The sequence below is a fragment of the Crocodylus porosus genome, unplaced genomic scaffold (assembly GCF_001723895.1).
Source record: "Crocodylus porosus isolate Cpor-Errol unplaced genomic scaffold, CroPor_comp1, whole genome shotgun sequence".
NCBI classification, from domain to species: Eukaryota; Metazoa; Chordata; order Crocodylia; family Crocodylidae; genus Crocodylus; species Crocodylus porosus.
In genome coordinates this window covers 102,657,326-102,684,847 of record NW_017728886.1, presented here as the reverse complement: position 1 = coordinate 102,684,847, position 27,522 = coordinate 102,657,326, and the positions used below count along the sequence as shown (strand labels likewise).

Here is a 27,522-nt window from a genome sequence, read left to right as displayed (position 1 = left end):
CAAGGTGGAGAACCTTGCATTTTTCGGTGTTAAACACCATCAGGTTCTCATCTGCCCATTTGCTGAGCCTGTCCAGGTCAGCCTGGATCAGTAAACTAAAGTATGAAATGATAAAGTTTGCTCTTTACACGGAGTTTCTGAAGTGGTAAATAAAAAGGGTGAATAGTTTATGTAGGATGGTCTGGAATATTTGGTAAGCTGTGTATAAATATGCAAATGCCTACATTCAGCTGAATGCATGATGAAATGGAGGTGACACAGGAAAGGGGAATGTATCAATGACTCTGAAAAGGATCTGATGTTCAACCAACTCAACCTTATCAGTAACCTCAATCTGGTTATTGAACTTCAAGGAGTTTAAAGAGGTGAGATTATTGCAGCACTGGTGAGACTGTTGTTGGAATCATGCACACTGACCTGAATCATAGAAGCATAGAAAATCAGGAGGTCATCGAGTCCAACCCCCAGTTCAAAGCAGGACCATCCCCAACTAGATCATTCCAGCCAGGACTTTGTTGAGCTGGGCTTTAAAAATCTCCAAGGATGGAGATTGCACCACCTCTCCAGGTAATCTGTTCCAGTGCTTCACCACTCTCTTAGTGAGAAAGTTTTTCCTAATATCCAACCTAAACCTCCTTTGCCCTCAACTTGAGACCATTGCTCCTTGTTCTGTCATCTGCCACCACTGAGAACAGTCCAGCTCCATCCTCTTTGGAACCAAACTTGGATAGTTGAAGGCTGCTATTAAATCCCCTCTCAGTCTTCTCCAGGCTAAATAAGTCCAGTTCCCTCGGCCTCTCCTCATAAGTGATGTGCCCCAGCCCCAGAACCATTTTTGTTGCTGTCCACTGGACTCTCTCCAACTTGTCAACACCCTTTCTATAGTGGGGGGGGGCCCAAAACTGGACACAGTATTCCAGATGTGGCCTCACCAGTGCTGAATAGAGTGGAATAATAACCTCCCTTTGTCTGCTGGCAACGCTCATACTAATGCAGCCCACTATGCCATTAGCCTTCTTGGCAACAAGGGCACACTGCTGACTGATACCCAACTTATTGTCCATTGTAACCCCCAGGTCCTTTTCTACAGAGTGGTTGCCCAGCCAGTCTGCCCGCAGCCTGTACTGGTGCATGGGATTCTTCCATCCTAAGTGCAGGACTTTGCACTTGTCCTTGTTGAATCTCAGGAGATTTCTTTTGGCCCAATCCTCCAATTGCCTAGGTCACTCTGAATCCTAGCCCTACCCTCCAGTGTATTTACTACATCCCCAAGCTTGGTGTTATCTGCTGTTGAGCACACTTTAAAAAGATGCTGAAGAAGTGGAGATGGTTCAAAAGAGAAATACAAGAATGATTCAATATTTAGAATGTCTGCCTTATAATGAGAAACTTAAGGAGATCAATCTAGGATTTCAACCAACTCAGAAACAATAGATTAAGTAAAGTAAAACCAGAAAAGAGTCTAAGAAGGCTGGTAGTTTTAAAGAAAATAATATCAGAGGTTTACTATAAAGGAATTCCCGTAAAGGGGAAGATGAGCTGTGGAAGACTCCAGTGTGCCAACATAAGGAATTTTTGTTTATATGAACATCAAAAGAAATGTACATGGGCAATATAAGAAAGAGCACACCACTGAGAAAGTACACAAAGAAGTAGCACAACTGTGTAGAAACAGAATCAGTCAGCAAAGGGCAAAACATGAGTTAAAACTGGCAAAAAGTTATGAAAAAGAAGAGGTTTTATATCTATCAGACATAAAAGGAAGATCAGAGAGAGAAGATGCAAAGATGGCAAAGCAGTTCAGTGCCTCCCTTGCTTCACTCTTCAGTAAAAAATATAAACAAGAAGCAGGCAACTAGCATAATTTTCCAAAGCCAAGGAGGGGAAGTGATGAAGCCCATGATAAGTAAAGAACATATCAGAGAAAGTTTGCCTGAATTTAAGTCATCGTGGCCTGATGGAGTTTGCCCCACGGTTCTGAAGGAATTGTTGAAGCAATCTCAGAAGCACTGGCAATAGTACTTTCAAACTCCTTGATAGGAGATAAGATCCCAGAAGACTGGAGAAGGACTATTATAATGCTCAGTTTACCCGATTTCAATACCTGGGAAGTTACTAGAGCAAATGTTTTAACAAGTCAGTTTTTAAACAGCTGGAAAATGAAGGGGTGAGCAGTAACAGCTAACCTGAATTTGTTATGAACTGTTATCAAGCAGTTCCGAATAAATCATGCCAAACCAATGAGTTCCTTCTTTAACAGGGTAAATTGGCTTGCAGATGATGGGAATGAAGTGGGCACAATATACCTGGATTTTAGTGAGCCAGAGGACTGGATCCAGTTTGGTGCACATGTTTGCTGAAAGATGTATTGAAACTGGAGAGGATGCAAAGGCAAGCAAGCCAGATAATAAGAGCTGAAAAGCAAACTGTGTGAAGAAGGATTGCAGGAACTAGGTACATTGTTTGGAGAAAAGGAGGCCCATGATAACAGTGTTCAAATATTAGAAAAGTTGCCAATATGGTAAAGTAAATTTAGAGTTATGTTTCAGGAGAACATTTCTAACAGTAGGAGCATTAGGGCATTGCAACAAGCCATCTCTGAGAACTGTGGGATCTTTTTGCATTGGAGATTTTCAAGAAGAAGCCAGGTAGGCTTCTGTCTGGGACATTTTTATAAATCCTGCATCTGAATAGGAAGTTGGATTAGATTATGGCTGTCCAACAACTGGCAGCCTGTAGGCTGCATGCAGGCCACAAGGGGTTAAACTGAGGCCCCCAGACACCCAGCTGCCCTCCGCTCCCCACATTGCTCTGGCAGCAGCAGCAATCGAGGGCTCCAGGCTCACCCTTCATTCATACATTCATAGATGTTCAGCTTCCCCTTCCTGGCCTTGCCCCAGAGTCAGGCTGGAGCACCATGGTGCAATCTTCAGTGCCCAGGGAGGCTGCAGCCCGAGTGGCGTGGTGCAGCAGGGGAGCTCACATCCGGGGAGCTAAGCATGAGTGAAGGTGCCCAGGCTCAGTACAGCAGGAGGAATGCATGAGTGCACAGTGCAGCGGAGGGGGCTGGGAAGCAGCAGCAGGAGGGATATAGACTGTGCAGGGGGTGCTCTGCACAAGGTGCAGTGTGGGGTGCAGGCAGGCATGCGGTGCAGCTGGGGGTGCCCAGGCACATAGTGCAATAGGGAGGTGCCCTGCACATGGTGCAGTGCCAGGAATGCCTAAATATGCAGTGCAGGAGGGGGCATGCTGAGTACAGCACTGGGGGAGGGGAGGGGAGCACATGGTGCAGTAGGAAGGACACCTGGGGGCATGACACAGCGGTGGAGGGTGAAGCATACAAGCTCTGGGGCCCGTGGCTCCTGCTGGTGTGGCCCCTGCTAGTGCAGCCCGTTCTACAGTGGCCTGTGAGGGGCAGACAGTCACTTAGAGGTTGGACAGCCCTGGGCTGGTTGATCCTTGAGTTTCCTTCTAGTTAGGCTTCTAGTTTCCTTCTAGTTAGCCTGAAGTTAAGGATCGGCATGAGCAAGTCCTAGAAATGGCTCTATGGGAAGAATGGTGCTGAAGTTTGGGGCTTTGAGACTAACACACAAGAGGAGAATGAGGCACAGCGCATGGAAGTAAAAAGCTGACAAATTCCGACCCAAAATAAGGCCCACACTTCTAATGGTAAGGGTATAAAATCAATGGAATGGTTTATCAAGCCCTGTGCTAGATTCACCATTACTTGAAATCTTTAAACCCAGATAGGCTCGGGGTGGGGGGGTGTCTATCTATCTATCTATCTAGAGAGAGATCTATCGATAGATAGATATTCTGTAAATCAGCCGGGAGTTATTCGACAAGTTACAGGAATAACTGGGGAAAATCCTATGCTTTATTTTATACAGTAGGTCAAAATAGATGATTATAAAGATCCTTTCTGGTTTCAAATGATATGAAAACTCAGGAAATAGCCATGTTAATATTACCTATGCTAGGTTACCTCTGACCTTTTGTTATATGCATTATGATATACAGTAGTCTTTCATTACATGGTTTATTCTGAATGCATTTGATTATTTTCAAAGGACTCAATGAAATTATTTTCAGAGCGCTCAATGAAAGAGGCAGCTGTTCAACAGTTCCCTTAATCCTCATTGTTCAGGGGGTGCCCCATGCCTCATTTGTTACTGACCGCATGACTTTTTTTTCAGACTTTTTAGTGGGGCTCATTGTCTGACTTTGTGTGTGTTGGACAAATACTAATGAATTTATCCTCACAACAAACCTTTGCTGTCAGGAAGTGGTATTAGTTCCATGGTAAAAACAAGGAACTGATGTACAAAGATTCAATTGATTTAGGAAAGATTATAGTTCATGGAAGGCATTTCAAGATAACCCTGTCCTTGCCTTGCTCAGTTTCACTGACGTAACCATGAGAGTTATTTTCCTCTTTCCCTGTACAGCTGAGCAGTGGGGCTACTAACACCAGCCTCACTAATTGCATACCATACAACAACTGTAGTGAATGAGGTGAAAGATTTCTGTAACAGACCACATTGCTATGTAACCCTCCCCATTCTGTATCCACCGTACAAAATAGAGTAACTCAGAAGTGATGCTGGAACAAATGAGCATGGGGTTGCCGTAATTGCACTATATTGTTCTGTATGGGCAGCAACCTTTAACTTAGCCATTTTGCAGCTTGTGTGTGTCTGTGTCCTTGCAACTTCAGTATTCTTTTAATGTAGTTTATGAATTTCCCACATTCTTTAAAAGGAAAAAAAATGCAGAAGCAAAGCAATTCCAGTACCTGCTTGGGATCAGGAAAATGCTCTGCACCGCATATTGTGAGATTAGTGAGGCAGATATACTTGCTTCATTCTATGCATTCCCTTTCTGTATCACATGGGATATCCCTTGGCACCTGGACTTGTTCAGTGAGCACTTTCATTGCTAGTAGAAAATGACATGACCTGAAAGCTTTCCAAATTGTACATTGGTGCAGACCAATTAGAAGATTGGCAGGCCATGAAAAGATGGCATTGCAAAGTCCATTGTGCACATATAAAATACAGCTTTGAAACTTTTACAGCTGTGATTTAAATTGAAAAGGAGAGACAAGGGATGGCAATGACCATGGAGCTTTCACATTTTGCTAGAAGAAAAATGGCTTAGTGTTATAAACATCAGGTCTTAAATATAACTCTCCCTGGAGACATCAATTTACTAAGCAGTTGGCTCAGACTTTCATTCTCAAAGTAGATACACTGCGTTCCATATTAGGTGTCCATGGGTGATTTTATTCCACTATGCCCAAGTCCTAAAAACCTATTACTTTTGTAATAATGTTAGTGTGGTATTGTAGTTGTGAGTGCCCAATAAATATGGGAGAAGCAAGGCTTTTGTGGGTGATAACTTTTACTGAAACAACTGCATGGTTGGAAAGGATATAGACAAGTTTTGGGGCACAAGATACCCTTCCTGAGAAAGTCATAGTCACAGCTTGAGCTAAGTAACAGATAGAACAACAAATGGCCTGTGTAAAACAATAAATGGGTGTGCGGGCAGTGGGGCGGGCAGGCTGGAGGGGGGGTGCAGGAGGAAAGGGTCAGCCAGGGCCTCCTGCACCTGGTGCCCTGGCCTCTGCCAGCAGGTGCACAGCTCTCCTGGGGCCTGGGGGAGGGGGTGCACCTGCTGGGGCCAGCAGGGCCAGCACCCCGGCCAGCAGGAACACGGGGCACTGGTTGTCACTGCCAGGGGCAGGGCTGGAGCAGACATAACGTAGGGAGGCAGGGTGGGCAAGAAAGGAGGTACTATGTGCTGCATCTGAGCTGGGCACAGGCTCCTGGGCAGGCAAGGGGCTGGCCAGTGATCTGCTATGTTTCCAAGATGGCTGCCAAGTGATGGCAGCAGGTTTTTGGCTTCTAAAGATGGCTGTCAAGTGCTGGCAGCTGGGGCCAGACCCTGGAGCTCCCCCCTGGTGGCCACAGAGGCACATGGCAGGGCTGGAGGAGCTTGGCACTAAATTTAGTGCCAAGTTAATGCATGTGTAGACACCTGCCAAAAATCACTTACTGCACATTAGCTGAATGTACAATAAATTTAGTCACAACTAATTGCACATGCAGATGCATCTTATAAGTATATAAAAACACTTTGCTTAGAGGAATGGAGCCCAGCTGCAAAATATGAGAAAAGAGACATTAGCAGGAGTAACAAACAGACAAAGAAATCCAATTGGAAAGGATAACCTGATTGGCGGGGAGAGAAGAGGAGCCTTATCACCTGAGTAGAGAAATTAGCGGGGATTGCAGATAGATTGTAATGAGCTACAAAGCTGATATCTGTGTTTATTCGCTGGCCTTTTCAGTGTCCAGCAAGCTTTTGAATTTTTGTTCTCTGGTCCATCTTCTGAAAATGTTTTGTAAATTTCCCTCCTGCATAAGGAGTGTGCAGTCAGAGAGGGAGTCGCTGATTTGTGAACAGTGTTCTCCTACTCATGTTCATGTGTCTCTGTCCTTTATCTTTTTCCTGCGTTTGTTCATTCTGGTGCATATTTTTTCTAGTTTCACCCACATAATTTCCATGAGGGCATCTGGTGCACTGGATGAGATATATACCACATTCTGGGATAGACATATGTGAGCTCTGTGAGTTCTGATGGTTTCATGGTAGGAGGCGATGATTTGTTGTGTCAGTGGAAATGAGCTGATAGGTAAAAGTTAAGCTCTCTAAAGAAGAAAAAGCTAAACTGCATTCAAGCATACAATCTTAACTCTTTCATTGTACATAGACATTACAAGATAGCCTTCAATCACATCGCCATATCCCATTTCACAGATAATGCAAAAAATGTACTATTTCCCTCTCTGGCTTAGAAGAAAATCAGCATAGCCTCTCTTAATACTGTACACTATTTAGTTGATGCTCAAGTGAGTAAAAAGCATGAAAGCCTTTTGTATTATATTCAACGTGGTGAGTTGCTGAGGACTCATGCCCCTTTCCAACAAAACAGGTGCAGGCTTAACTTTAAGCGTGTGAGCAGTTCTGTGTATTGCATCAGCATTTTCTAGTTTTAATGTTAAAATTATAGGGCACTTTTATACAAGCTCCAGGGTGGGAGGGGCAGCGCTTTAATTAAAGTGCTGTAGCATCCCATGTATCAGTGTCTCCATGCTTCAAAATGGTGGTGGGGGCACTTGAACTGCAGCTCATTGAACAAGCTATAGTTCAAGTGCCCTCACTGCCATTTTGAAGCTCAGGGATGCTGACACACAAGACACGGGAGGCTGCTGGAGCACAGTAATTACCATGCTCCAGCAGACCTGATTAATCGAGTCTCATGCGATGTATTGCAATTACAGTGCATCAGAGCAACTTCTGCGCTCATGTACAGGCACCCAAAGTTATTACATGACTTTGGAAGACAATACAGGACCCCATGCATGGTAGCTACATACATGGTTATTGTATTAATGCAATCTAAGATATGTAGTTAGTTGTGTAGCCTACCTAAGCCCAGAGTAGAGATTAGACAATGTCAGCTTGATGCCATAGAAAAAAAGAGAAACAGGACTCCATGCATGGTAACCACATTGGTACAGCGTTGTACTTGCAGAGGAGTAGGAGGGGTCCAGCAATTTTCTTCCTTTTTTAATTTAATTTGACTCTTTTAAAAATGTTGTCATCATGCTGATGGTAGACAGGAAAAGATTCTCCCGGGGGAGCTGTGTAGGATGGTTGTCAATTAGCTTTGAGCTTGACACTGCACATGTGAAATAGCAGGACTTTTGCCTCTGGTTTCAACAGAAGTATAATCAAGCCCTTAGCCCCCTTTCCTCATACCCAACTTTAGTTCCCTGTGTAGTGATGATACTTACTGTCCTCTAAACTTTGGGAACAACAAACTTTTATTCTTTCTCCCACCTCACTACTACACACACAAAAATTGTTTTTGATAGAGTAATGACAAAGACAGCTGGCAGTTCAGAGTGGCAAGTTTACTAACTGCTTAAGGATATTGAATATTATTTAGTTTGAAAACAATCTTTGAAATATTGGCCAACTCCACTAATATATTGTATTTTCTGTAGCATTTTCCATCAAAGGCACTCAGTAGGATGTAAAATTTCAAGTTATTTTGGCCGTGTTCCACCTTGCTTCTCCAGGCCAATTTAAAAACAGTGGACACAAATGATTTGGCAAAGGATTAGCAAAATAGTCTCCAGAGCTCCTGCATCTCAGTTTATATACCTTAACTCCAGAACATACCATGAGTGTTTTATAGTTCTCAGTGCTTAATTCTGTGAAAGTTATATCAATGCCTGTAAGTAGTGAGCTGTAAATTCAAATACAAAAAAGAGATGACAGCAGCTAAAAATTGCAAGTAAGTGCTCACCAAAGTATTTGTTACAGAGAGGAGAAAACAATTAGTCCAAACAGTGCCTAAACAGTTAATCTATTTTAAGTTTTCTTCTTATATGAGACACTCATATAAGAGAAAATGTCACCAGATTGTATTAACTTTTGTATGTACTGAAGTTTCAGAATAGTTATTATTATGGAAATACTAGCAAAATGGCCACCATGAATGACTGGGGGGAACAGGGAGGACAGCAGAGAACAGCGTCTGGCCCCGTGCCCTCCCCACCCGCTACTCTCCCCCCTCCCCGCACTTCCTGCCACAGCTCTGGGTCGTGCCCCGCTCCAGCCCGACTCCCTGCCGCTCTGGGCACGAGGGAGCGTGGTGCACGGCTGCGCAGGGGCAGGGTAGCGTGTGGTCACAGGGCGTGGTGCGGGGAGTGGCCATGGCATGGGGAGCACTTGATGGCTGCCCTGAGGTGTGGCGCAGGGGGTACGGTGCACAGCTGTGAGGCGTGGCATGGGAAGCAGTCACAGCACGGGGAGTGCCCACGGGCTGTGGCTGCATGGTGCGGGGAGCGGCACAGGGTGTGGCACAGGGTGCATGGGGGTGTGGCGTGGGGGGGGGAGTGGTGCAGGGCTGCAGGTCTTGGCGTGAGCAGTGGCCGTGCCGGGGAGAGCACCCACCAGCTGCGGCCATGTGGTGTGGCGCTAAGCCCTGGGGTGTGGCTCAGTGCGCACAGGAGAGTGCGTCATGCAGCTGCACAAGGGGGGTGTTGTGTGGCCATGGGGCATGGCATGGAGGGGCCATGGCACAGGGAGTTCTCACTGGCCGTGGCTGTGTGGCATGGGCAGCAGCCTCAGGTGTGGTGCAGAGCTCACAGAGGGTGTAGCACGTGGGCAGGAGTTGTCCGTGGCCACAGAGCATGGTGTGGGGAGCGGCCACGGCAGGGGGAAGCACCTGCTGTGGCCACCTGGCCTGGGGCTTGGCCCCTGGGTGTGGCACACGGTGCAGGGGGTGCAGCCCATGGGCGCTCATGACGGGGGGCCATGTGGCACGCAGCTGTAGAGTGCCATGCGGGGAGTGGGCATGGGGGTATGTGCCACACCATGGCCTTGTGCTGCAGCCAATGGGCGCTGCTGGTGCCCACCTGCCCACTCCCCTCAGGGCTCTCTGTGGCCACATGCCAGGCCCTGCCCCCATGGCCCACAGCCGGCAGGCACTTCTGGCTCGGGGAGGTATGGTATGCGGCCACAGAGTGCTGCGCAGGGAGTATAATTTTATTATATTAGAATTTTTGTTACTGTTTTAATTGATATACTGTCCTGTAATTTACAACCTTTCAGAGTTTAGCACCCGGTTGTCTTTTAACTTTTTCTTATAAAAGGGAAGAGGGGTTACCAGCTTTCATTTAATTAATGTTAATTTTCCCAAGTTAATCAGGACTTTTAACGAAGTATTCTAATGCTTGTTCTTTTGCTGTTGACAGTTCATTTAAATAGCATTCTGTTGAACTCAAAGCAAAATAATTTTCCTTGATGTTGATAGGCATTAACAGCCAGTTTACTGTAGGGTTTTAATGAATCAACATGTCTCTATTTGTCAAGCTGCTTAATATATTTTATTTTATATTATTAATGGTATTTTGTAAAGTAAAATTAAACATGACTTTTGTAATAATTAGTCACTTCGAAAATGGCATATGCCTTTCTGGCTAGTAAGTACTCCACTTTGCAGTACAGTATAAAGGGAAGTGATTTCCATTCTTCCATTCCAGGGCAATATCTGTTTGATTTAGCCATCCACCCTCTGCTTTGCCCATCTCCTTTTCACACTACATATCTTTGCCTTTTGACTGCCTGGTAGGCCAGCTTCAAATAAAGGGCTAGAAATTGTTCTGGGTAGTGCATAGCCTATACCTGGCAATTTAATGTCTTTAATAGAAAGCAGGAGATGTAGGGTCAAACACACTATGCCCTGGGGGCAAAGGAGCTAGGACTCGTCTGTCTTGCTCCGCATGGGCAACTATTGCCTCCTGAATTGGGGGGGGGAAGCAGGGGGGTGGGCAGCAGAGCATAACTAGGGAGGGGTCCCCCCAGCAGTCAGCTGGCGACATGCTAGTGCCCCCCTACCAGCCGGAGTCCTCGCTGCCAGCAGGGTGCCAGCTCTCTTGGGGGGGGTCACATGCCCCACCCCCGTGCCTCCCTACGTGTCACTTATGCTGCTCCTTCAGCAAGGTCACACCTATTGACCTCAGAGTGGGGAGGCCTGCCCTCCTCTTCTTTCAAACAGTTACTATTCATGCTTTTTCTGCAACTTGAGTTTCAGGACTCACTAGCAGCACAGGCAAGGCCAGGCATTTCTATTCTACTCTGAAGCCTCAGCAGCCAGAAGTCAGCCTTTGGAGCATGCTCAGAAGGGAATTTCATGATAAGCATAGTCACACATATGAAAGAAGAATCCAAATAATTCCTAAGGGGCAAAAACTGCAGTTAGTGGTCACGTAGGTGCCACTTGGGCACATCAAGATAATATATGATTTAGGTCTAACTGTATAGCTTCCCTGTATCTCTCTCTCTCTCTTTTTTTTGTTTGAAGAAAAGGGCTACCATTACTCCCCTTGTCTTGTAAAGGAGGGTTGAGGATCTTTGCAGTTGAATTCACTGAGATGGATTATCGGACTGAATGCAGTCAAGAAGGACAAAAGTGTAAAGCAAATCCATTTTATCATACAGTCCTGTTATTTAGTATGTGTGATAACACATAAAATATTAAATCACAATACTTATGACACGGCACATAGTGGTTATCAAAGAGACTGATGTAGTAGTCAATAACCTCCATCAAAGGCGTACTGTAGGGACTCACAAATACATGATGTGTCTGCTTACTGGTTGATTATTATAGTAACACAATGGTACTAAAAGTGCCATTTGGGCATTTCCAAGCTTTGACTGTCTCTGCTACTGCAGAGTGGAATGGTGAAAATATGACTTTGAAAAGAGATTATAGAAATGGCTCCTTACTCAGCAGACCTACTCCTGGGGCCTACTGAATCTATCGATCATTTTAGTGATTTTTTTTATTACTGTTGGCCCTGCAGCCCCAACACAGTAAAGAGAATGTATGTTGACGCCTGCTCTTTCATGTGCATCCATAGTACTGTTTGCTTAGGTCCAGCTAATTACAGTAGAGCAAACTACTGTAAGTAAGGCCATGCTAGAAGACCCACTGGTCATTAGCTTGCTGACACTGGGGGTGGTACAGAAATGAAGGACTCATTTGTCATGCAAGATACTTATTAGTGGTGGTCAGGGTGCAGTACAGGGTGCAGCAGAAAGAATGCAGTGGGGAGTCTCCAATCTCAGAATAGGAGGACTGGTAGCTAGAAAATATCTTTATAATTGTAAACTGAGGATATATGATCAGCTGTCCATTCAAGCACACTAAGCACAGGACACAGTCTTGATAATTTTCAAATGTCAGTCCCTTTTTAGAACACAATACCACTTTTAAGAAAGCTCTCTAACCGACTGTGGTGTTGACAGAGCTTAGTAGAGGCTGCAAAATTGATTTTTCCAGTTCTATATAGAATACAAATGATGGTGATAAGTTCTGAGCACATAGCATCTTTCTGCTGCAGTATCTGAATTCAATTAGCAATACTTAACAATAACAAGCTAAGAAATAGCATACTTAAATGATCAGCTCTTTTAAAACTCTGTAGCACAAAGTTGACTCTCTGTTTTACTTCACAGGAGGAGACACAATGTCCTTCCTCTCTATCTGTTATCAAAGAGAGGACAAGAAGTGAAAATCTAGATGATGATATCTTTGTACTTGATGATCTATCTTCTGATGAAGAATATTACATAGAAGAAAGCAGAGCATCCCGGTTTAAAAAATCAGGCATGAAGGGCATAGATAATATCAAAAAGGCATTTTCAAGGGAAAATATGCAGAAAACCAGACAAAATTTTGGCAAGAAGGTGAACAGGCTCCAAAGCAGAATAGTGACGCCAGAGAGGAGAGAGAGAATTCGGCAGTCAGGAGAGAAGCTAAAACAATCCGGGCTAAGATTCAAGAAAACAATTTCAGAGGCAGCTCCAACTAAGGAGACCTTCAAGATCAATAAGAAAAACAAAGAACGAACAGTAGCTGAAGGTCAGGAAGAAGCCCAGGCAACTGGGATACAAGCACCTGCTGAGAGCGGGTCAGCGGAGCCTGTCACAGAAGAGATCTCCTACACGGAAGTGATTACTAAAGTAAAGAAAGACAAAGGCAGTGGAACAAAACGTGAGTCTCAGCCAGCAGAAAAAGGTGTGGTCACCCCTGAAACAACAGCTCTTAAACAGGAGACAAAAGAAGGGGCAGATGATGTTCCCCTGCTGGACTTAAAGCAATCGGTATAAATGGTCAAGTTACGTCTACTGCAGTACTGCTGTTGTAAATGAGAAGTTGAGGGTACCTGTTCATTAGGGCTTTTAAGCATAACGTGTGATATTGTGTTGTTAGGTTTGAACAATGTATCAGTGGTGCTCTATCATTTATACACACGTCAGCCAATATGTTAAAATACTTATCATGAAGTCATATAAATAGACTTAAGAGTTTCCCCTCTCCCTCACTGATGTATATGTAACTTCTATTGATGTGAAAGGGAGGTACACGTGTACGTACGTCTCTGCAGTAGTGTAACAATGGGTGAGCAAATGGGGGCATGAGCCCTAGGTGCTGCCTAAGACAGGGGCTTGGAGACTATGCCAGAATGGAGCCGGAGGGACAGAGGGGGCACCTCAGCTTCCCAACTCCCCACTATCTGCCTGCAACGACTCCAGCTCCAGCTCTGACAGCAGACAGGGCAGAGCTGTACATACTACACCAGTGCTGCCCAGTTACCCCCGTGCATCACAGGGAGAAAACCCCCTTATATTTTTTAAAAGCAAATTATAATTTACACAACAGCCTTTTTCTATCTTCAATCTTATACGGACCACGTCATCTCCAGCTCTTTCATGCAAACTCCTCCAGTTGAACAGCACGTGGAAACCAAACTAATTTTCTGTTAGGAAAGAGAAGACTACATGACTTGCTACTGCTGTGCGCTTCTCTTTTTGAGGCCCCGTTCAAATAACAGACAGAAATTGATGTCAAGGGAGGTAAAACAAAAAGGCAGCAGAGATGCTAGACTTGTGAGGGCTGTGAGGTTGAGACCAACCCCAGCTTCCTCAGCGGCGAAAAGCTGACTCGGAAGTGACCGCATGCTCTGCAGAATTCTGGGAGCGAAGAGGGAAAGTGAGTGAGGAAGCTGAGAGATGAACTTTCTGCAGTAACAGGAGGTTAAAAAATGATGGGGCAAATTGGACATGGAAATATCAAAAGGATGGAGAGAATTCAAGTAGAATATCTGTATTATGCAAAGTTTAATACAGGGTGTATAGTGCAGTTCAAGGAATGGTATAAGCAAAACAAGATTAAATGTGCAGATGGTGAGTCATAGCTGGAAAAACCAAGCATGGAAGAACTAAAATGGATTTTTTTAAAAAAAGCAGGTCTTGTTCACCTTCTCAGGGCCTGAACCATTTTATATTTATGCCCCTTCTCCATTCATATCCTTTTAAGACTTGTGAGGAGTAAACCAGTTTTTAAGGTTCTTGCTGAGGCAAAATTAATATTTTGTTTTCCTTTTCCTGCATTTTGCTGAGCCTCAGCAATTAAAATCAGTCCTGCAAAAAACTAGTGTAACACAAGTCAATCCACATCCTAGTGCTCTATTTCTTTCTCATTACTATTGACCATAGCCAAAGGGATTATGAGACAGACACCATTTCCAAACATGAAATGTCATGTGTCTGGTGCACTGAGGAAGCAAGAATGAATCTGTGCCCTGAAATAAGATATGTGTGTAACACCACTGCCCTTGCTGAATAATCAGCCCATTCATGCTTAAACTGACTTGTCTCCTCAGCATTTATGTAAAATCAAATTTACAAAATTAGCTATTAATAATTGTGTGATGCATATACAGTATTGACAACAGCTGTAAGCATGTATGTCATGTCCAAGGTCCCATTTTGACAGCAAACAACAGCTCAGTTATCTAGGGGACATTGCCTTACAGCTGTCATTAAGACAAAGCCAGTTTGAGTTCCAAAATTTTGCCTGGCAGTCGTTTCATTTAGTCCTTAGCACCTAGACGCTGAGTGAAGGATTAACTATAACAACAGAAACTACGAAACACTAGCCATGCAGGGTTAATAATGTACTGTGTAAATGACATCTCAGACACTTCCAATCAGATTAACATTGCCATTTTTGAGACAACTGACTTAATTGCACTGGAAGGCAAAACAGGAGGACTGCAAGGGAGAAAGAAATTCTCTTAAAATATAATTATACACCTTACCGTAATTGCTATCAAAAATAAAAAGCTTCAAGTATGTCTTGCAGTTACAAAAGAAACTCTCTGAAGCTTATGGAGTTGTGTAATATTTTTCTTGCTCTTTATCACACTATAAATATCCTAGATTGCATGGAGAATCAGGTTGACTGTTTATGTTATATGGTCAGTGTACTGATATGCATGGTTTGAGATTTTTCTTAGACTGGTAAAGAGTGATTGGTTACTGAAATAAAAAGCCCTGTAGAAACTCATTCTGTTTCTTTTATACATATTACAAGCTATCAAATGACACATATGACTTTAATATACAGATGATTTCCACAGTTGCTTGCTGGAAACTAAGCACTGCAATGGAACAGTCGGTAGCTTTTCTAATTTTATTTTCACTTGATAAAGAAAAGGGCTGACAATTGGCATGGGGATTTTATTAAAACATCACATGTAAATTCTATCAAGTCTATTTTAAAATAAAATTTGTACATCATCACATCTAAAGACTGATTAGAAAATGATTTGCTGACAGGCTCTAATGATACCCTTCATTTCAGCCATGTATTATGAATGTTTCTTTGTTTGCTTCTGCTGCTTATTAGGCTATCAAGGTTAATTTGACTTCCCATGCCAAGGGGAAAAAAAGGTTATCAGAGCCTCTGTTTCCATACAGTGAAACATTCAAGTCCAAATAGTGTCTGCTTTGAAGTTTAGATGTTCTGAGCTCTCTTTCAACCCTCTAGCTCCCACTGAAGTCAGGAGATGTAAGTAGCTGCTCTACAGGGAGGAGGCAGAGAAACCTTCTGGCACGTGTTCTCATTTGGCGTCAGTGGCTCAGACTGTGCGATGAGTGCTCTGCACGCAGCTCAGGGAATGAATGTGACCCTCAAGTTCCTGTTTTCCATTTTGTTTTCCAAGAACAAAAAAGCTGGCACTCTCAGCTAATTGTTGGCATGTGCGTGAATTTAATTCCTCCTGGAAGTGAGAGCCTTGGTGTGTCTAAGTACAGAATAAATCTGACCACATGAGAAACTGAATCTTGTTTCTGAACCAGTTTGCTGGATTCCTGTTTAAATAGAAAGAAAAACTGGAGGCATTTGTGGGAAGAAAAAGAAAAGTTGTTAGAAAGGCATGAATGACAGACTCTTCTTCCCTTTTTCAAAGTAACAGCTGTTACTTTGAAACTGTCTGGACTAAAAAGCCAAACAACACTTTTCCTCCCAGTAGCTTTATATGGGGTTTTTTTTCAAACCCAACCTGACTACTTAAAGGGCAAATGCAACCATCTTTGGTTACATTAGAGGTTTATACACAGCTAGAAACTGCAGCCATTTTAGGTGGAGCTGCTTCTACACTATCTCATGTTCCTTTCACTTCCACCAGTAACACTAATGCAAATCACAGCAGCTCTGAGGAAGCTGATGAGTGCAGGGTTTGAGAGGACACACAATCAGCAGGTAGGAAGGCCACATCAATGCTGGCTCTGCTGCTTTTGTACTGTGTAAATGACATCTCAAACACTTCCAATCAGCTGCCACCAAAAAATAAGTACTACCCCCCATCCTGTTCCACATGCTCCAATCCCAGGAGCACTCCCTGCAACCCCCTGAAGCTTTCTGTCTCTGGCATTCGTGAGAGAGAGAGAGAGAGAGTGTGTGGGGGGGGGCAGGAACGGGGGTACCTCTGGAGCAACCACACTGCATCAGTTCTGAGTTTGGAGTGGATGGGCAGAGCTTATTGTTTGGTGACAGTCTCAAGAGCAGCACAGAACCAATGGAGGTATACCCCAAGGGGACACAAAAGAAGACACAAAAGGACTCTGATGTACCAGAATCCCATTGGAGGACAGTATTGTAACTCTTTCTGCTATTCATTGGATGTGTGTGCATTTTCCTTACTGTAGGTATAGGTCAGCATTTCCTAACCTGCACAAATTGTTACATGCATTTCTACACAACCTCTATGACCTTATGCTCAAAGGAGGTAATGTTCAGACTGGGTGTGTAAATGTATATTTCCTAGCACAATACATCTGCCTAGCACGATAAATATTTCCTAGCACAATATATATTTCTTAGCACAATAAAAGTAAGAAAGCCTGCAGATTAGATGTGTATATGCATACATTTTTGTGTATATAAACTTATTCTACATCATCTTGATTAATGCCACAGAAAATCTGTTTGGAACTGAAACAGGGCTTTGTAATTACACATTTTGAATGAAAAATATGTGTGTAATGAAGAAGAACTAGATGCTACAAAAGAATCACTATAAAATCCAGGTACAGCAGTAATTACAAGCAAGAGGGCTTTTTTAATATGCATATATTATGAATGTGGAATGAAGTATGTACTAGAATGAGTTAATTTATGCAGCAAATGGGAATACAAAGTGACTATTATTCTTGTGGGCGATACCTTTTATTGGACCAACTGCATGGTAACTAGACTTTTCACCTATAAAAGTTTTCAATCTGAGAGATTTGAAGTTTCCTGGCTGATGTTTCCAAGTTAAATATGCTTCTGGGAAAAAAGGTTAAGCAAGTCTATATGCAGGTACAGCTCTCTCTACAGATTTCATTTGCAAATGCTTATGCATCTGTGTGTAGTTAACTAGTACTTCAAGATACATGCAACAAAATCCCCAAAGCCAGTAGCTCTGTCTTCCTATTTAGCTGTGGTAAGCACTACTTTGAATCACAAAGTAGTGCAACACCTCTCATTGTCCAGTGATCAGGGGTTTGCACCGTTTTCAGATATAAGGAGAAAATGTATGTTAGATCTGTTCGTCGAGGCTTTTTGTACACTGGACAGGAGTACATGTTTCCTTGCAGTTTCTTTGGATCTGGTGGCACTGTAGCGCTGATAGCATACACATGGACCACAGGAAGACTTGTGAACGGTACCTAAAGAAAACAATAAGACAGAGCACTCAGAATTAGAGAGATATGGGACAGCCTCTGGAACCCACCAAAGACAAAATTAATGTTGGCAGCAGACAGGGGCAGATCCAAGGTTTCTCTAAAGGGGGTGCAGGAGCAGCAACACATACTACAGGGGTGGCTGCACCCCTAGCTCCCAGCCTTCTCTGCTCCCACCAGTACAGGCAAACTACCCTAAGGAGCCTCCAGGGACTTTTTAAAGTCCCTAAAGCATGAGACAATCCCATTTCCTTCCCCACTCCCCTGCCTGCCACTGTTGCTTTCCCTGCTGCTCTGAGGGCAGGGGTGTGTGGGGGTGAGGGGCAGGGGGAGAAGGAGCACCAGAGGTGTTCCTGCCCACCCCAGCTGGGCTGCACCAGGGTTGAGCTCGTCTGGGGAAGGAACAACAGCAACAGCAGGGTGGGAAAGTAGTTACCCCCTCCCTACCCTATCCCCTGGGGAAGGCACAGGCAAGGGGATGCATCTGCTCAGCTGAGCCCAGCTCACATACGGCCTGGCTGGGGTGGACAGGAACAGCTCTGGTGCTTCCACACTCCTGGGACATCAGGGAATGCAAAAGTAGCAGGTGACGGAGGGGGAAGAGGAGGGGAGGGAGGATTTTAACCCCCTTTAGGGGCTTAAAAAAGTCCTGGGAGGCTGCTGTGGTGCAGCACAATCCAAAAGTGGGGTGCATCCATACCACTGCACCCCTTCTGGATCCACCCCTGGCTGCAGATAAGAGCATATAAGTGGCTGCCCTGGGACACAGGACACCAACTCTCCCATGTTGTTGCTTGTTTCTCTTGCTTTTTTTTGCTTATGTAAGTGCTCCTGGGCAGCTGCCCCCTCTTGGCATTACACATGTCAGTCTCTGAGCAAGCAGAGCAGAGAACTGACACCCAATGCTCCTGCTTATCTCTGTACGACTTTGAAGTATCTTCAAGCCAGTGAAAGCCCAAGGTGGGCTGTAGAGTGAAGGCCTAGCTCTGTGCAAGCAAGTGAAAAGGAGAAAGTGAGAGTGGGAAGGCAGGTAGGAGTGCAGGAGAGAAGCCTTGCTGCTTCTTTTCCCCTTCCTCTTCAACTAGCTTCTGTCCTCCCTCCCTCCCTCCCTCCCCCAGCTTCTCCTTATTCAATAGCAACCATAGAGCTTTTCCTCATGTGTTTTGGTGACTGTGTACCTTCAAAGAACAAAGAGGTACCTGTTGGGTGTTTATCTTCACTATCTGAGATTCACCCAGCACTATAAATGACACTTGGTTGCAGCTAATAACTCTCAACACCAACAGTCAACTTTATCACAGTTACAAGCAGGATTTGCCATATACCGGCAGCGTCTACACGAGACTGACTACACAGTAGCATGTCACAGCATGGATAGTGCTAATATGCTACTGCGCAGTATTGTTAGGATACTATGCAGTAGCATTGCCTAAAACATGTTTGCCAGTGCTACTGTGCAGGAACTCTGGTTACTGCACATTTATTTAGTACTTGCTAATACAAGTACTAAACAAATGCGCAGTAATGACTGCACAATAGCATCTTGTGTAGATGCACCCACTATGAATATAGGTGTGCTCCAACACACCAAGGAAGGCACGCTTGTGGGAAACAATTCTTACCATAAGCAGAGGGAGTTACACTTGGCAGAAGCAACAGCACCAGCCAGCAGGATCCATGACTAATATAGGCATAAGTTATCTCAACCATGTGTTATTACAACTGAAACTTTGGAAAAGTTTTACAGAATACGGTGATACTTCAGAACAGTTTGAGCACAGAGTGCAGAACCTTACTGGCACTATATCGCAGGTGGTTTTTAGATCAGTAGAATGTAATTTACTGAAGTGAAATACGACCATCTATTTTTGTAAAAAGATGTCAGGGATCTGGAGTCACCCAAGGGGGCAGGTTTGCAATGGCTCCTATCAAACCAACCTTACCTAGCCAAAATGTTAACATGAATTATAGTGATATGGGTTTGGGTTCACTACTGCATTAGAACATGGCCAGTTGTCTGGTTAGTCCTGCAGCAGAAGTGCTCAAATTAAGCCCATCCCACATAACAGGGAAAACTTCCTCTTCACATTGTAGCTCCTTCGTTTCTTTCTAATGACTGTCCTGCCTGTCACTGACTGTGCTGGCCAGGCAGAGGCCAAAGCAACTCTTGGATTTACAGATGAGCAGTGCAAGCTGTGATGTCTTATCCCCTTTTGTGATTTGCCCAAGTTCCACCATATTGGAGTAAGGACTGCTTCCAAGTCTGACTTCCATGTTGAAGGGCATAGAGTTATTAACCAGCCACTCATATCCCACCCTGTTTTTTCCAGCTAAAATATATTGTGAAATCACTACCTCAAAAGTTCACTCTGGATATGCCCAGAGGATCCCCTGCATGCCAAGTTTTAGTTGAATATGCCATAACTATATCAAGCTGTCTTTGATGACAATGTGGTGGTTACCTTTGGTGCAGATTCAATTAGTTTACTATTCCTGCGATCCCAACCAGCTCCATCCAGGAAAAGTCCGCAGATATACACACCACCAATATCACCAGGAGGAGGGCTAGTAACATCTTCTTTCATCATTTTTGTCACATCGTTGTGTAAAATAACACTATCAAGTGCCCAGCCTTTTGCTAAGTTAGCTCGAGTTGTCTCCTGCCTCATTGCTGTTAAGAATCCCTGAAATAAAGCAATGTTAAAGAGCGGGAGAGAAAGAGAGAGAGAGAAAAAAAAGAAAGCTTGAACTTCACTTATTTCCCACTAATATTTCTTACTTGACTATAAAAATGATCCTCACAGCATGACACACTACACTCCAGAATTTCATATATTTATGGAATCAAGTTCAGTGTTTAAACCAAGCACTTTCATATAGAATCAAAATAATAATCCCTATTATGTGTTTGGTATTGGTGTGTGGGTGCCAAAGAAGAACCCAAGTAAAACTTGTATTTAACATATAAAAGCTACATGCATAAAAGAGCCCACCTGGCACACCTACTGCGCTGCTATAAGTACTTAAGGCAGACAGAGAGAGATTCAACAAACAGATCAGATTAATTGATTTGATTTGTTGTTGCTGCACACAGGAAATTGCCAAATCACAAATAAAACTGGCATTTCACAATGTACTCTGCAACCCTAGTTTTCCAGTGGTAATATAATTAATTATTTACACTGTAAAAGTACTTTTCCATCTTAAAAGATCCCAAGGCACTTATTACTGAAATGCAGCCATCAGTGGAGGGAAACAAAGCCCCTGCTTAATGACATACTGCAAAACTCTGTTACATTATCTTTATTATATCCATATTTGTTTGAACCTCAACTGTACTGCACAGTAAATTGCTCAATACTTTTGAAATTCAGAATGAGATCCACTTCCTGCTTTAATAAGCTACAATCTAAGAGAGAACAGAAAAATAAAACACTACGGCGGAGGAAAGTGAGAGCAAAGAGGAAGTATAAGGATGAAGTTGCACATTACAATTAGACTACATTAAGGGCACTTAAAATGCAAGCATCCGCATGTTAAGGATTCTTAAAAATTGTGTCGTAAAGTTACACCACTTTGGGCAAGGATTATCTTTGAAACCTGCTACCCTGCTCAAGTGAAGTTGCCTTCACTTCTGGCTGCTCCACTGAGATAAAATGACAAATCTGTAATTTGTCAGCATCCCAGGAGGCACCACTCCCAGCGTGGACTAGTTACCCTCGAGAACTTGACAGTCCTGGACTGACAGCTAGGAACAGTAGGGCAGTGGGTGAGTGGGGAGAGGTGAGTGGGGAGGAGGGGCCTGGAAGCTTCTCATGTGCCCAAAACAGACCTACAGCACCACCCCTGCTGGACCCAGGTGACTACCCAGCAGCTCCTCACCCACCTCCTCCCCTTAGGGAGCTGCCAGGCAGTCACTAGGGTGGCTAGTGAGTGAGCAGGTAGCCATGCGGCCCACTGAGCAGGGCAGTCGTGGGGGGCAATCCAAATGGGATGGGGTGACCTGTTTCCCTTCTTCCCTGACCCCCTTCACCCTTGGTCTATACTGCAGCTAGAGAGCCAGTGAGCCGGGGCAGGCACGGCGCCAACTTGGCAGCTCCTAGTCATGCCCCTGCTCACCAGCCCTCTAGCAGCAGGTCAGAGCTGTTGCACATTAGAGAAGGTATTAATGTGCGACTGCTTGCAGCACATGCTACCTTTAACATAGTCTAACTTTCCTCAGAATTAGCATGTGCTGACTGTAATGTGTAATTATACCCTAAGACAGGAGACTAAAGAAGGAAGGAATCCCAGGAAAGATTTTGAAGGAGAGAGAAAGAGAGAGAGAACACAATTGGGAGACAGATCAGGAAACTGCTCCAAACACAGAGGGCAGCAAAATTGAAGACGTAAACCCAAAAGTAAGAGAGGGCTAGAGTATAGAAGCTGTAAGTGGATGGGAAGCAAATCAAACCAGGATGGGAGCAAATACAAGCTGTCAGCCTGCTTGCACAGGCAGTCATGCTGGTCAGACATGTTCTCAGCTAAGCATGGGGTGGATACAAATGGCCAGAACCCGCAAGCTGGGTCTAGCCACACACCCACCCCCTGCCACCGGAGTGGCCAGCCAGCCAGTGTCAGCTGACCCCTCACCTCTCCCAATATAAACCCCTAACCTGGAAAAGGAAATGTCTGGTCAACAAGGTTCAACCTTGTACCCGGGATGCTGCACCCTTGGCTTGTGCAGTTACTGACATCCTGACAGACTCTGGACACCTGACCCAGCTTGCCCATGGACCCGAAGTTTGGCCCTTTGGATACCTGACCCAATTCAGGTTTGATTTCCTGGATACCTGACCCAGCTAGCTTCCTACCCCTCTGTTCCTGATCCTCTGGGTCTCTGACTTGGCTCCCTGTGTGGATTTTCTGGAGTCTGGCTTCCTGGCTACCCTATGCTCCGACTCAGCATGCTCCCTTCAGATCTCAGCTGCTTCTCCTGACTCTGAGGGCACCCCCAGACCTAGCTGCCAATACCTTGGCATGACAGGACCTGTGACAGTATTGGAAGGCAAGTACTGGAAATTACTGGGTGAATAGATCTGCTATTATTCTTTAATACTTATACTCTAAGCAACATAGTTCAGTAACAAATCCAAAGGAAGAAAGCCATCATCTCCTTGGTTAAAAAAGTCTGGAGTCAAAACCAGGCTGCTAGGCCAGTGGAAGTTGATGGAATAGGAGAACACTGAGTATTCCCACAAGCGCTGTTTGCTGATCATTTCTTAGATGCGTGTTACAATTTGAGTTATGAGAACTGAGATAACTGGGAAAATGGGACTGACATCCCAGTGACCTGAGGTTGGTGCCTTCTGCTTCACATCATTGAAGAGAACCCAGAATGCATATTGTAAAATGGTTTCCTGCTAGGAAGAGAATTAACTGGAACTGTAGTAGCTGGGAAGAGTTAATTAAGTCAAGGGTTAAAGGCCAGATTCCAGTATAAGAGACACTCATTGTGGATCTAATGGAACTATTACAACACAAGTGACTGAATTTATGTTCACCTTCGAGAAACTCCCATTTTTCCTGAAGGACTGCTTCGAAGCACTGGGGGATTTTCACCTGCTGTTCAAGAGTTGACGAGCAACAATAGCAAAAACCTTTTGATATGAAGACACATGGTCTCCCAAACCTTTGCATCTAATTTCTATGACATATCCACAGGGGTCACGTCCATATCACCATGGACAACTTTACAATGCTTTACTCCAACAGACAGAGACGTGCTGAAACTCTGCCTATGCAGTCAGTCAGTCAGCCTATGGCAATGGTGCTTAGACAACCAGATCCCCCTGTTGGTGCTATATTTACCTCTCTCCAGAACATGACTGCAGAATGCCTAAGCAAAGTGATCTCCCTAAAGCACACAAGGTAGATCAAGAGGTCAATGTTCAAGGTCATTCTGTGGTTGAGGAGCCTTCTGTATGAGTGCTCTCCCAGCATTCCTGTGAGCTCTCCACAAGATGATACTGGACCTCATATATTCATCACCTCTACATGGGCAAAATGTTCCAGGATTAGGATTTCTTATTTCTATAGGTGAGAAATCCTAAATTGCTGATGATGATCCCAGATTAACTAACACCAAGAGGAGGGAAGGTTCTTAAGGAATAAAGGAATCTGCCTATAGTCCTCCCTATGGTAAAGGGCCCAATCCTGCAGTGGTGCTTAAATCTGATCCTCACACTCCTGATAAGATCACCACTTGAACTTATGGCAATGACCTGGGTAGACAAAGCCTTGACTGGGATGATCTATTTGGGGATGATCCTGCTTTGAGCAGGGGGTTGGACTAGGTGACCACCTGAAGTCCCTTCTGACCCTGGTTTTCTATGATTCTAAGGAGCTCTCTGCTGCACCTTTCCAGGGAAATGGTTTTCCTGGCTGCAGTTACATTGGCAAGGTTAGTGGGTAGGAGCCAAGGACTTGGTATAGAATCTACTGTATGATACTCTTCCCATTATAAAGTAACTCTCAGGACTCAATACAAATTCTTATCAAAGGTTTCCTCAGATTTTCACAGGGGATAGCAGATTAGCCTGTTGCTTCTCTTCTCAGAGACTAACTCCTCCTCTACAGAGGCTTCTCTGCATTTGCTGGACACGGAGAGGGCTCTAGCTTGTTACTTCCACAGAACAAAGTCTTTCAGAAAGTCTGTCCAGTTACTTGTGTCTGTAACTGAAGGCTCTTGAAACACAGTGATATCATCCCAGAGTTTAGCTAAATAATGGATTATATAAGAATACATTATGAGACCATCAGGGTGGACCCTCCCTGAGTAAAAAGTCCCATTCCATTACATCTTCGGTTACTTCCATAGCATCTGCATAATTGTGCCATGACTGCTATCTGCAGGGTGGCTACCTGGAACTTCATGCAAACATATATGAAGCTTTGGGCCACAATGCAAGCTTCTAGGGCAAGTGCAGCACTTAGCAGAGTGGTCCTCCAGTCACTACTGGCTTAGGACTCTAAAACTCACCTACACATACACAGACACTGCTTTACAATATAGCAACCTGTGAGAACATGCATGCACAGTTATTCAAATGAGAAAATTAAGTTACTTACCAGCAATTGAAGCTCTTTGAGATGTATTGCCCATGTTCACATTTGAATCCTGTCCTCCTTCCCCTCTTCCATGGAGTCTCTCTCTCTCTCTCTATATATATATATATCATAACCATATATCATAGTGCTCTCTCTCTCTATATATATATATATATGATATATGGTTATGATATATATATATATCTCCATATATCATATAACCATATATCTCATATATATATAGGCAGATTCCTTTATTCCTTAAGAACCTTCCCTCCTCTTGGTGTTAGTTATATATATATATATATAGAGAGAGAGAGAGAGAGAGAGAGAGAGAGAGAGAGAGAGAGAGGCTGTGCAGTGGACAGGAAATTGAGGAGTGGGAAAAATACATCCTAGGACCCTTAGGAGAAGACAGCAGGAAAGCAGAGCTAAAGTGAACTCTACACATTATCAGAAAGGCAAAAATTCTCTGGTGTGAGACAACCACCAAAGAGAACGTGCACATGGACAAAACATCTCAAATATCAGAGCTTGGAACTGAAAGAGTGAGATGCACAAATTAATGCCTTGGAGACACTGAATGAACAGAAAGGCACAGGAAGTCACCCAGGTACTCAAGAGCTGCTATAGGAAGTACGAAGCCTGGCTTTTCTTCCTTTTCTTCTGCATTTATGGTAACTAATTGTTCACAATGAAGCTTGTTTCAGTTACTGGGAGCACATACCTGTTTCATTCAGATTTTGAAGTAAGCAAGTCATTTTTTCCCACACACCTGGACACCCTGCAGCATGCTTACAGAGGGGTGCTGATGTGGCCTGGAGTTTTGTTTTCTTTACCTTCTAATAACTCTTGGACCTTCTAATAATACAATCCAACTTTGACTCTTTGAATGACGAAGGATCAGCCAACTGCAGATGCTATGAAGTGGTAGATTCAAATTAGCTAGCTCTACTGGTTCCCCTTTGCCTCACAGCCTGGAAGGTTTCCCTTTTGTGGTTTAAATTCCCCAGATCTATAATGAAATACTGTGGTGTTGTTTGGAAGTTAGTGTGTGCTAAGGAATGGAGGCACTGCATCTACCTTTCTTATTATTTGCATTCCCATGGTGCCTAAGTTATGTCTACCTTGGCTCCATGTTATTTTTGAGTCTGCAGCCAAAAATAAACCCTATCAACTCATGCTTCAAACCTGAAAATGTGGTAGTGAGGACACTCCAGAGACACTGTCACTGCTGCTGCTCCAGAAGCAGAGATCTTGAAAGTAGTGTTGAAGGGCACTCTTAGAGCACCTTCAGCACTGCATTTCTGAGTTGGGAGTGCTTGGGTCTTTCTTTTCACTGACAGCCTGAGTAGACATACCTTAGCAAGCCTAGTCATGCACTAGGAGCTTAGCAGACTAGGTGCTTTACAAACAAGGAACAAAAAGACAATCCCTGTCCCCAGCAGCTTTCAACCTAAGTACAAGGTAACAGACCATGGATACAAACAGACAGGGAGCATAAGTACACAATAAGATAATATAGGACATCTTGATAGACAGATGCCTTGGTACACCCACAGGCTAGCAACTGCCAAGTTAAAATTTGACAGCTGACATTCTTTCTGACCTGCCTGGTACCCTGCTGCTACAGGAGAAAGCAACATTTGATTTTTGGCTTACTTGCATTACAAAACAAAAACAGGGCCACGGAAACAGCAGAGCAAAGTTATTTATTTGCTGGCTAAAATCAAGAGGTACAAAGGTGTGGGAAAGGTGCTGGTATTTTGTAAATAATGGCTAATCACATTGCTTCAAATTTTTGTTTTAAATATTGTCCCAAATTAACTCATGGGTTGGGAAGGATGGTTCTCATTTCACTCGACCTGGTTTACCTGGATCAGACATACATGGAGAACATGATTTTTTTGGAGTGGGTACATGCAATTAGCATGTAGCAATAAACTCTAAGCAGTTTGTGCCAGTGTTTATTGCTCCCAGGTGCAGCATTTACACATGCGCCTAGGACTGCAGCATGTTGAGCTGAGGTGGAGCATCCCCAGCCACTCGCAGGGGGCCTGGGTGGTCAGCTTGCTAGCCTGGAGCTGCTCTGCCCTGGCTCAACGTGCTGTGGAGGGCTTGGCTGAGGCATGAGGGAGCTACAGTGTGGGGCTAGTTGGCAGGCAGCCCAGCACTGTAGCATCCTCGTGCCCCAGCCAGCCCCAGTCACCGTCTGCATATGCGGAATACTAAATAACTCCGCCATAGGATAGTACTGGTCCTGGACAGTACTATCTTACAGCAGAGTTTACTGCACCTGAATAGGGGTGCATGTGTAGATGGTGATGCTTTACTGTGAGGCTAATTACTGTAGTCAACTCCACAGTAAAGCACAGGTGTAGATGCACCCAGTGGGATTGCCTACATGTGCATTAATGCACTGTTGCTACCGCACATTAAGTTTTGTGCCTCTAATATAAGGTGTTAACTAAATGCACGGTAGCTGGCGCTACTGCACAGTATCAAAGACACATGGTCTTTTTGTATGCTTAATGTGCAGTAGACTAATTCTACTGCACATTGGCACATTAGCATGGCTTTGGCCATGACATCCTAAAGCCAATTCTACTCCGCATTAATCGTCCTGTGTAGACATGCCTACTGTGTGCATCTACACATGTGCTTTACTGCAGAGTTGAATGGGGAAATGGACCTGACTTTGCTCTTACTTACACCAATATAAATTAGAAATAATACTAAAATTACCCTAGGCAAGATCCAGTGCAAGTG

General features: G+C 44.1%; 2 protein-coding genes across 2 annotated transcripts in view; one reads left to right on the top strand and one right to left on the bottom strand.

The window, feature by feature from the left end:
• The window catches only part of MURC (muscle related coiled-coil protein), a 46,429-nt gene extending 30,241 nt beyond the window's left edge, over positions 1–16,188 (top strand). Inside the window, exon 2 of the mRNA XM_019540046.1 lies at positions 12,106–16,188. Coding sequence (XP_019395591.1) covers positions 12,106–12,759 — 654 coding nt within the window. The 3' untranslated portion in view covers positions 12,760–16,188. The remainder of the gene's footprint in view (positions 1–12,105) is intronic.
• Positions 16,189–16,267: 79 nt separating this feature from the next.
• LOC109313479 (dynein heavy chain 5, axonemal-like) overlaps positions 16,268–27,522 on the bottom strand; it is a 275,004-nt gene continuing 263,749 nt past the window's right edge. The window contains exons 75-76 of the mRNA XM_019540081.1: positions 20,127–20,348; positions 16,268–17,649 (exon numbers count right to left, since the gene is read on the bottom strand). Of these exons, the coding sequence (XP_019395626.1) occupies positions 17,431–17,649; positions 20,127–20,348 (441 nt within the window). The 3' untranslated portion in view covers positions 16,268–17,430. The remainder of the gene's footprint in view (positions 17,650–20,126; positions 20,349–27,522) is intronic.